We start from the raw sequence: 10,378 nt of genomic DNA, 5'->3' as shown, positions 1-10,378 counted from the left end.
GTGTGGGGGAGGAAAGGGGAGAAAAAATTTAAACTCAAAAGCATATGGAAGTGATTGTTGATAAATCAAAATAAATTAATAAAATTAAAAAAAAAAGGAAAAAAGCAGTGATGACAAAGAGTCACCCTGGTTCCAGTAAGAACAAGTCATGTTAGTTTAACCGAAAGAGCAAAGGGCCTCACTTTCCTCTCACATGAAGAGCAGTCAAGGGAAAGGCTGGAGAAGAAAAACTTCAGAGAAGACCTTTGAGTTGTCTTCAATTGCCCAATGGGTTTTCATACAGAAAAGACATTAAGCTTGTTCTGTTTGGTCCCAGAGCACACAAGTAAAAGGAAAAACAGGAAGTTGCAAGGAGGTGAATTTAGGCTAGACATCAAAAAAATGTACAATTACAGCCATCCAAAAGTAGAATAGGATACCTTAGGAGGTGGTAGGCTGCCCCTTGCTGCAGGCCTTCAGGAGGCTGGATAAGCATTTGCCATGAGTGTCGTACTCTGGATACTTGGCCAGGCATCGATTAGACTCAATGGCTATTAAGGTCTGAATTAACATGATTCTGTGATTCTTGTCTGAACCAGCCCCCTAATTAGTTCTCCCTGCTTCTGGTCTTTTCTCTCTCCAATCCATCCTCCATAAGACTACCAAACTGATATGCCTAATGTACACTTTTCCCCGTATTATTTTACATCACTCCCCTTCATAAAAAGCCTATAAACTTCCATGTACATGACATTCCAGTCTCCAGCTTCCATGTCTTTGTTACAGTGGTCACTCTTTTCTAGAATATACTTCCTCTTTACCCCTACCTCATAAGATCCTTAGTTTCCTTCCCAGCAGAACTCAGGTGTAACCTCTTACATGAGACATTTCCTGATCCCTCCAATTATTAGGACTTTCTCCCTCCCGAAATTTTTTTGTATATAATTTGTACATTTGCTATATTTCCTCTTCCTCCTACTCCTTTGAACAGGTAAGCTTCTGGAAGGCAGGGATTATTTTGTTTTTATCTTTGTATCTCTAGCACCCAGTTGAGTGTCTACCACATAGTAGTAACTTAATAAACGTTTGTTGAATTTAAGTGAGCCAGGCTGAGCTCCACCTTAAACATTACTGATGAAAAGAACACAACATCATTAAGCAGGAATGATTCTTCCCTTTTTCTTGACAGAACTCCACCACCATCACCACCACCCCGAAACCAAGGGGATGGTGAGAATCTTTTTTGCCCTCACCAGTCAGGAGGCCTTTTGTTGTCCACATTTCCTTCCCTTCCCATGGGCCTTCTTAACCTACTCTTCCAAGGTACCATTGTGCCTAGTCAGCATTTGTCCTCTAATCAATGGGAAACCCAAGAGCTCATTTTCCCTGGCCTTAAATATAGAGTCAGATGGCACCCAGTGATGTAGACCTTGGAAATCCCTGGCTGACTGTTCATTGCCATCACTGGCCTCTCTCTTTAGCATTGTACTATGACTTATTTGTGGAATCACTGTTTGAAATATTGGGCTTAGCTGGCATTTCCAGACCATAGCAAACACAAACCTTACTGTCTTCTCCAGACATCAGGGTGGGCATGAAAATCAAGATTATTCTCCAGATAAATCAGTGTATTTTAGGGACAAGAAAGATTTCTTAGGCAACTCACTCACTTAAGCACCAGGGAAAGAGGAGAATATGGCTTTCTTTTCCCAGTAAATAACTGCTACCAAAGAAAACATTCTCCCAGTTTCCAACTGAGGAAGCCTGTAAAACCTTTGTGGCAGAAGAAAAATTATGGAGATCTCTCTGCCTTCTCCCATAGTAACAAGTTGAAAAATATGGTATAAATGTAAGGCTTGGTATTCACCATTTCACCCTTCTGAAGGAAGTACGAGTTTGTGATGGACTTGGATAAATCATAATAGAGCAAAAGGGATGCAATTTCAACTTACAAAGACATGAATTAAGTTAACCCTCTGTCCACTTAACCTGGCTGTCCTGATTGTTATTTTAATCATGCATAAATTACATGCAAACTGAGAATTAACAGGGCATTCATTAGATAGAAGTCCATTCACATGAAAAACAAATTCTGGAATGTCATTTGAGATCACATATTTGAAGGTGAGTCCAGAGAAGAGACATATTTTTTCAAAGACTCATAGACTCTTGGAGGTGAAAGGGAGCTAAGAGGTTACTGAGCACAGTCTTAAGGTTAGTTAGGCATAATCTGTTCTTGGCTTCACCTCCTCCTTGCAACTATTTTCAAACTATCCATAATTTATATATGTGTGTGTATACATATATACACATATACATAGATTTTTTTTTACTGTGACTCAACTTCCAAAAATGCTTCTAGTCCTTGGAGTTTAAAAATTGGCAAACACTTGTAACAGTAAATAAAGCTTAATAAACATTTCTAGGATCAGATTTAATGTTTAAGTCGGAGTAACTATAAAAGCATATGTATCAAGAGAGAGTATATTTATGCTACTAAATAAACAAAATGATGAAATCTGATCCTCTAAAATGACAGTAGTGTTAGAAGTATACTGTCTAATCTACAGATAAGAAGAAAATTGAACTTTTTCCCAAAGAACAAAATGATTATTTGATGGTATTAGCAAGTGACTAGGTTAAACTTTGGATAATGAAACCAATTAACCAATTAGATTAATGTGTAGTTTTCCTTGCTTTGGGGTCTAATTAGTTGGAGAAGCTGCATCAGTTGTTTGATCCTTAAAGGCAACATCCCTATATTTTGCTGCTAACTCCACACTTTCTCCCCTTCCCCTTCCAGAATCACTTGCCCCCCAGTTAGCCCCCCCCAAAAGTCTCGATATTCCTTATCCCTGGATATGCCTTATATGCCTGTCGTTCCAGGGCCTGCCATATAAGAACGTGATGACCCACCACGAGGAACCAAAACATCGGAATTTGATCAGCACATATGATGACCATTTTAACCGGCATGGCTACAACCCTGCCTTGCCACCAACCCGTAGTTGGAATGGGCAGAAATTGGTGTGGCTGCCAGAGAAGTCGGACTTTCCCCTTCTTGGTACTTTCTCAATCCATTTTTCCCCCTATACAGATCACCACAGGTTCCAAAATACCCTAAAACCTTGATATAATGCTCCCTACCGTGACATGCAGTTTGGTGTAGGTAGGTCAGCCTTGGACTCCAGTGGAGTTACTGAAATTGACTAAGTCATAATATAGCTTCACTTATAATAAAATAACATTCAAGGATTCTGGGACAGTATTATGAGGCACTGGTATATTGTGCTCTCCTCTCAGGATGCCCTTTGCCCCTTTGCCCCATTTCACAAGCATTATACAATGAACAGTGCTGACTGGCTATCTCTAGAAGCACAGTATTTGTGGTGCCACAGGGACTCATCTATGCTCCTATACCAACGCTGGGCTCTATTTGCCACACTCCACCCACCTCCACCCCATGAATCCATCACACAGCGCCTTCTCCTAGAAGTGTATCTGGGCCTAAGGAAATGACTTGACCCCTATATGAAGCGATCGACCAAGGGCAGCTTTCTCCAGCTTCTCCACAGTGAAAATCAATTCAGTGAACAATCTGAGTATCATTTCCCATTCAGTTAATGTGTGTTAGGATTTAGGACAATTTACACAGAAATGCAAGGACCTTCCTTTATCACACTAGCTCCTCCTCCCTAATAGTTACAACTTAGCCAAGAACAGGATGGATGCATCTCTGGAAAGTGGCTAGGAGTACCCAATGCCTTGCACACAGTAGGCACTGAAATGTTTGCTGAACTGAATTCAAGAGATCAGGCTATTGATGTTTCCTCCCATCAGGAAGTCAGGCTGCCTACTCCTAGGCCCTAGGTCCTTGGGCTCATGTGTCCTCAAGTCTCTGAGGAGACTCTAGGGGAGTCCAGCCTGGCCCCATCTTCCCCTCCTTCCCTTCCAGTACCTCCCAGACCTAATTCCTTCCTTTTAAATAGCAGCAAGTTTGTCTCAGTCCAATCTGAGAAAACTACAAGCAAGCAAGCATACACCTTCCTATCTCTTCCCTTCCTCCAGGGGTTGGGCCCAATTCTCCATTCATGATTTCACATCCTGACCCTGATTTCTGTTGCAGCTCCCCCCACCAACTATGGTCTCTTTGAGGATCTCACAAAGAAATGGCAAGAGCCTACCAAGACTCACTCTATGAACAGTGTTTACACCTTGTCTTATGTAAGACACCCAGTGTCTGCTCTGTCCAGGCACGAACATGCAATCCCAGTTCCTCCTCCCTGCCTCCAGTGAGCCATCTTGCCCATCCTTTTGACAACTGCTATCTTCCCTGGAGAAGAGGAACCTAGACCAAGGAATCGTAACATCTTTGAGTTCGAAAGACAGCAAATGAGGAAAGCAAGAAAAAATGATGGTGGCTTCCTTCCCTTACTGGCACACTTGAGTAGCTATAACATACCAGGAGGATGCGCTGCAGAAAGCTCTATGGGACACCCACAACATCTGGCCTGTTTCTTTGGAAGATAGAAGCCCCTCTCTCCTTCTCCAAAGTACAAGCTACTCTTTCCTTATTTTTCGCAATTAAATATGTATGGAACTATTAGAGTTGATGATGTTAACAGAAGATAACAGTGCTTGCTCTCAATGACCTTCTAATATTACAGGAACAATTAATTAGTCAAGCACATTCTACAGAAAAATGCAGATCAGATCCTCTTTTTTTAAACTTCCCAGAATGGCCATATTGTTAGAGATCACATTCCTGAAACAGAAATAGCACTAGCTGTAGGGCTGGAGGACTGAGTTCAAATCGCACGTCCAGACTTATTGCCTATGTGACCTTGGACAAGTCCCTTTGGTTCCCTGGGTCTCAGTTTCCTCATCAGAAAAAATAAGGGGGTTGGACTGATAGCCTCTGAGGTCCCCTCCTGATCTAAATCTATGATACTAAGTTCTATAAACCCTATGGGGTAAATGGGAAGTCTCTCACACACACACACCCCATTCATTTTTCATCCTCCAAGCTCTACTTTGCTATGTGGTGGGGCTCTGTTTAGCAGGGTGATGGTCTGGAAATTTAGGGTTTTTTTCCTCTAGCAGAATGGCCTGCTCAAAAAAGCCAACCAATTCGCACAACCAGCAAGGACTGAGGTTTGCTGAGTGACAGATTCTCAGATGGGGCACCTGACTCAGGCATGAATGTTCTGCATGCATGTATGCCCTGATATGTTGGTATATGGACATTTGCTTGTGTGTGAAAGCTTACCTGCTCCTCCTTCAATTAGACAATAAGATCCCAGCATCCAGGTTCCCTAGCACTCTCTCCTATGTGTAACCTCCATTCAGCCTCACCCATACCCCAATGTCTACTATTCTCATTACTCACACCTTACCACCTAGGCATAAGCCTATTCTCATCTATACTGTCATCGTCATCCCATTCTGTATTCCCTTGTATTCCCATCCCACTTGTATCTCCATTCGACAAAGCCCTTTCTGTATTGCTAGAAAACTTCTTTATTCTAAATTTACTTCTGTCTTCTTCCTTTCATCATCACCAAAATGAAACTTAGTTCTCTTCTGAATGATAATATAAATCAAATGTCATGTTCACTGGAGACCTGAATTTCTCCCACTCCTGATTTGATGGTTAAAAAGGAAAGGGAGAAGTGACCTTTTTTTTTCCTATTAAAGCTCAGTTCAGCTTTCCTTTCCTGTCACCCAAAACACACATACACACACATATACTTACCATATATAAGTATACACACACACACACACACACATATATATACATATATAAGTATATATATGTATATATATATTTAAGTTATAAAGACATGAAGGCTGGAAGCAAGTGATCAGTAAAAGATTTAGTTGTATTGGATTATTAGCTGAGAAGAAATCATTATGAACAGATGAGAGTGAAAAATGAGATGTTACTATGACCCAAATTGTAGGACAGGGAAAAAATTGTGTTACACAGAACAATATTTTTGTAATAAGATTTCACCTGTCTAGCTATAAATAGCCAACTCTCATTTATCTGTGTGTGTATTATCCATTTTGTTAATTCTTAACAGCAATGCAGCAATTTCTGTAGACATGCAGAAAACAAACACATCAATAATAATCTAAGTTAAGCCTAGTTATGAAGATGAATCTGCTGCTGCAACAAATGAATAATATATAAAGGGATCTGTGATCTCAATGATTCAGACATAATGTGGGTCACAACACATTCATGCCTGCCCATCCTGGGCAGCTTTTTCCATGACCTCACATAAATTCACCCCAGTGGTCCACCCAAGTAGGTTGAGTTCATCCTCAGGATAACAACCCATGAAACAAAAATGCATAGATATAAACATATCTATGCATTTAAAACTTATATATATGTATTATCTCCTGTTTTGAATTATCCATGTCCCTATTCCTTTCTATAAATATGAATAACCAAAACTTGATTATATAAGTGTGTGAATACATTTGAATACATACAGACATTCAAATACATAACATTTGCAAGTAAACTGAAGGAGGAGAAGTTATGCTGTTACCCTCCACAGTCAGAAACCCCCATGACACTGACAATTTTGAAAACTTATCTTACTTCTCCTCCTTTTTCTTTTGTTTGGGCTCCCACATCATATATTGACAGTGAACGCCACTGTCCTTCAGATTGAAAATTCTTTACTTCTGTGGCTTTGGGGATGTACGGTAAAGCAACTTGGTGTTACATTTGTTTAATCCTGTAGGTGTGAAAGTTTTTTTAAATGCAGTTGTCTTAAAAGGATATCCTCTTACAGTTCAAACTGGGCACAACGGTCTTTATTCCACTTCCTAAGGAAATGTCCAATATTTTAAAATCTAAATGAAAACAAACAAGTTTTTCCTTTTCATACAAAGGGGAGAACAACTGAAAGAGGTGCATCTGTAGTTATGATTCATGGCAGAGCAGAAGGCTTATTGAGAGCATAACTGCACATCTTGTCCTGGTCCTGGGGAAAGGCCTGGAACTACTGATGTTTTTGCACCATCCCTATCCAACTTATTGAAACAACTTAGTCCCTAACGTGTAGCGTGGGCTGGTTGCTGATTTCATAACCTTGTCCCGAGGCCCCAGTAGCAATAAGGTGTTCAGAGAGAGAGCCTCATAGTTGAACTAATCTGGTTAAGGTTTCATTGTGTCATCCTAGAAGGTAAAGACTGAGGTCATCCTAAGATGATGGGAGGAAGCATGAAGTAGGGCATAGAGCATGGAAGATCTGGGTTCAAAATGTGCCTCCAACAATTTTTTGCTGAGCGACCCTGAAAAAGTCACTGAAGCTCATAGGTTACATCATTTCATCCATAAACTGGGAATGAGTATGTACCTTGCCGAGTTGTGAGAATCAAATGAAATAATGTCAGCTACTATTCTCTTGACTGAGGTCAGGGCCTGATGTTTTCCTCAAGCACTCCAGTGGAAACCTAGCTACTTACTCTCTTTTCCCCTCTGCTTCCCAAGCCTGTTGAGCAAAGTAAGACGTTGATATAACAAGACAGCTTTTTCAGATCTTCTGCTCTTCCTCACATACTGATTGTGTGACCCTAGACAAATCACTTAACCTCTTAGTGCTCTGAGCAACTCCAAGACCATAAACTGCAGAGAAGGTGCCAACCTGCACTTATAAAGGAAGTCTCTTTATATATTATGCCAATCAAATCAGTCCAGTCAGTATTCCTTCTTCCAGCTTTTCAGTTTAAGAATTGTCCTAAACAAAGTGGCAAGGGACATGAAAGCTGTTTCTAAGTACTAGCCAGGCCACATCCTGCTTGGCCTTCCCAAGGGCAGAATCAGAAGCAATGGGTAGATTTTAGGCTTAAAATCTGAAAAAAAAAAAAGTAGCACTGTGTGATGTAGTAGATAGTGTACCTGACTTGGATCTGGCAAGGCTCGGATTCAAATAGCACCTCAGACACTCAGTTTTCTTATTTTTAAAATGAGGTAGAGGACTCAAAGCTTCTAAGACCCCTTCCAGCTTAGTCTACTGAGCCGATAATGTGGAATGGGTTACCAACAAAGCTAGGACTCCCACTAGTGTGTCCTGACTCCAAATCCAGGGTTCTTCTTGTTCCTTTGCCTCCCTGAGCCTCAGTTTTCTTCTACTTTAAATTGGGGCAATGACATCTACCTCATAAAGCTGTTTGGTGACATCTTAAGAGCATTATAGGGGTGTGAACTCATTATTGCAAACTGAACCCTGAAGAGGAAAAGTAAATCGTCAGAGGTGTTTCAGGTCTGTTGATAAAGCATGTGGGACCTGGGTTAGGGCCGACTCAAATACAGCCTCAACGGGGAATACTAACACCTCCTGGTTCCAGCCTGGCCAGTGCCTTGTAAGTGTGTGTGAGTCATTCTGAGGAGCTGTAGAACAGGTGAACGGCAAAAGGGTGGATGCAATCCCCCACATGGACGAGGCTGGGGAGCCAGCTTCTAGAAAGACATGATGATATGTAATAGCAATTTCCTGTTCCCAGTGGTATGCTGGTAAATGTTTAACAACTATCTCCTTGTATATGGGGGTAATGAGGGGTGGAGCAGGGTGGGAGGGGATGTATGCACAATAAGCTTTAAGTTTAATTTGCATTATGAATATCTTCTCCATTATTTTCTTAAGTTTAGGCAATCAACAAAAATAGTAAATCAAACTCTGATTTGTACTTTTTTCGGAGGTGCAATGCTCACACTGAAAATTTAACATCTGGCTCACTCTTGAGCTGGTTTGAACTGGCTCCAGGCACCCTAATTTGGGAGCATACACAGACATTCTGTGGCTCTTTGTTTCCAGGCTGCTAGTCATGCGCTGAGGAGTGGGACAACTGATTGGTTTTGTGGCCCGAGCCTGGGTGCATTCCAAAGGCACTAGTTAGCCACAGCTTGACCCTCGTTTGCATTGGTTCACTCTCTTTATTGCCTAGGTACTGGTTGGGTTAGAAAGACCACGATATAAGGGGCAAGGCTGCAGGTCTTTCCTCTCTGAGGTCAACCTGTGGTCTCCTTTGCCTCATGTGTTTGGGGGTTTTTCCCTGTTTTAGCAGAAGAAGATTGAAAATGGCCAAATGAGCCTTGAAAGGTCATTAGAATGGTCCACCCATCCTGGGATTTCTCAGAATCCAGATGACGAAGAAGGAAATCCTGAGTGACTTGCTTGACTTAATTAACCAGTAGCAAACATGCAGGCTGAGCTATCCAGTGGTCATGTCATTTTTGGAAGTGAACTTGGTGGACCTAATGCTATGTAGAAACCACATTAAATTGAGCCCACTCTCTCCATGGAGTGAGGTGGATTAGAGGGAAATATGCGTGGAACCCAAGTGTTAGGGAATGTTTACAACTTTGTTCTTGCAATATTTTTTGAAGTAAACAAACCTTTGTAAAAGCTAGTCAATGTTAACTGATTGAATGGAAGTGGGATTTTAATCACTGGTACTCCCAGAATCAGAGCTTGAACTGATGTCATTAGAGAAAGACTTGTGACCCCTCAGGGTTAACCCTAGAACCCTAACGGGGAAATGTAGCCATATTTGCTCAAGAAAACTAAGTCCTGAGCATTATTACACTGGGCTAGAGTATAAGGATCATAGGAACAAAGTTTTGAGGCTGGAAGGAACCTCAGAGACCATTTTGCTCTACCATCTCATTCTACAGATGAGAAATAAGACCCAGAGAATCTTTTATTTCATTCAAAGTTCAACTTCTATACCACTTCCAAAAGAAAGCTTTTCTGTATTTTCCTAGTAGCCTAAGTCCTCCAATCATCATATACAGGGCATCCCCATCTTGGCGCAGGTTTAAGCTTTTTGTTTTTGTTTTTGCTTTTTGGTGAGGCAATTGGGGTTAAGTGACTTGCCCAAGGTCACACAGCCAGTAAGTGTCAAATATCTGAGGCCTGATTTGAACTCAGGTCCTCCTGACTCCAAGGCCAGATCTCTATCCACTGCGCCACCTAGCTACCCCAGTTTTAAGCTTTAATAGCTTATATAACTACCAATGAAGTTTTAATAGTTTAAAGCTGCACCAAGACTTTTGGGACAAACTATATACTATCTATTCATGTGTTATACCCCTACATCTGCAATTTCACCCAATCCCATCACCATTGTCTCTTTTCACCATATCTAGAAAAACAAGGAATCTGACACTCTTGCCTGGGGATAGTGGGGTTTTTTTTATAAAGCAGGGTTGATACCAACCTAGCAGAGATACAAAAGCAGTCTAGAATGAAACAAAAACTAGGAGGCAAATGAATTTGTAAGAATGTATCCCTAGTGCCTTATTTATACTTAATAACTTTTTGCCGAATTGAATGGGGATCTGTGTGAACAACTGGACACCTTTAATCTTTCCAGG

At 41.1% G+C, this 10,378-nt stretch overlaps 1 protein-coding gene across 1 annotated transcript; it reads left to right on the top strand.

The window, feature by feature from the left end:
- Positions 1-2,076: 2,076 nt before the first annotated feature.
- CFAP107 (cilia and flagella associated protein 107) lies at positions 2,077-4,641 on the top strand. Its single transcript, XM_020979536.2, has 3 exons — positions 2,077-2,103; positions 2,866-3,043; positions 4,106-4,641. Exons 1-3 carry the CDS (start codon positions 2,077-2,079, stop codon positions 4,273-4,275), a joined length of 375 nt encoding a protein of 124 aa, XP_020835195.1. The 3' UTR covers positions 4,276-4,641.
- Positions 4,642-10,378: the final 5,737 nt, after the last annotated feature.

Source organism: Phascolarctos cinereus, unplaced genomic scaffold, assembly GCF_003287225.1.
Source record: "Phascolarctos cinereus isolate Bilbo 61053 unplaced genomic scaffold, phaCin_HiC Scaffold_726;HRSCAF=1367, whole genome shotgun sequence".
NCBI lineage: Eukaryota > Metazoa > Chordata > Mammalia > Diprotodontia > Phascolarctidae > Phascolarctos > Phascolarctos cinereus.
The sequence above is the reverse complement of the archived record's forward strand: the minus strand, read 5'-3'. Positions and strand labels throughout refer to the sequence as shown.

Bases quoted from the DNA above. Each gene is read 5' to 3' on its own strand.
- CFAP107 (XM_020979536.2), top strand. From the start codon at position 2,077: ATGTCATTTGAGATCACATATTTGAAG. The intron at 2,104-2,865 runs GTGAGTCCAGAG...CTGTCGTTCCAG, and splicing joins TTGAGATCACATATTTGAAG to GGCCTGCCATATAAGAACGT. The intron at 3,044-4,105 runs GTACTTTCTCAA...TTTCTGTTGCAG, and splicing joins GTCGGACTTTCCCCTTCTTG to CTCCCCCCACCAACTATGGT.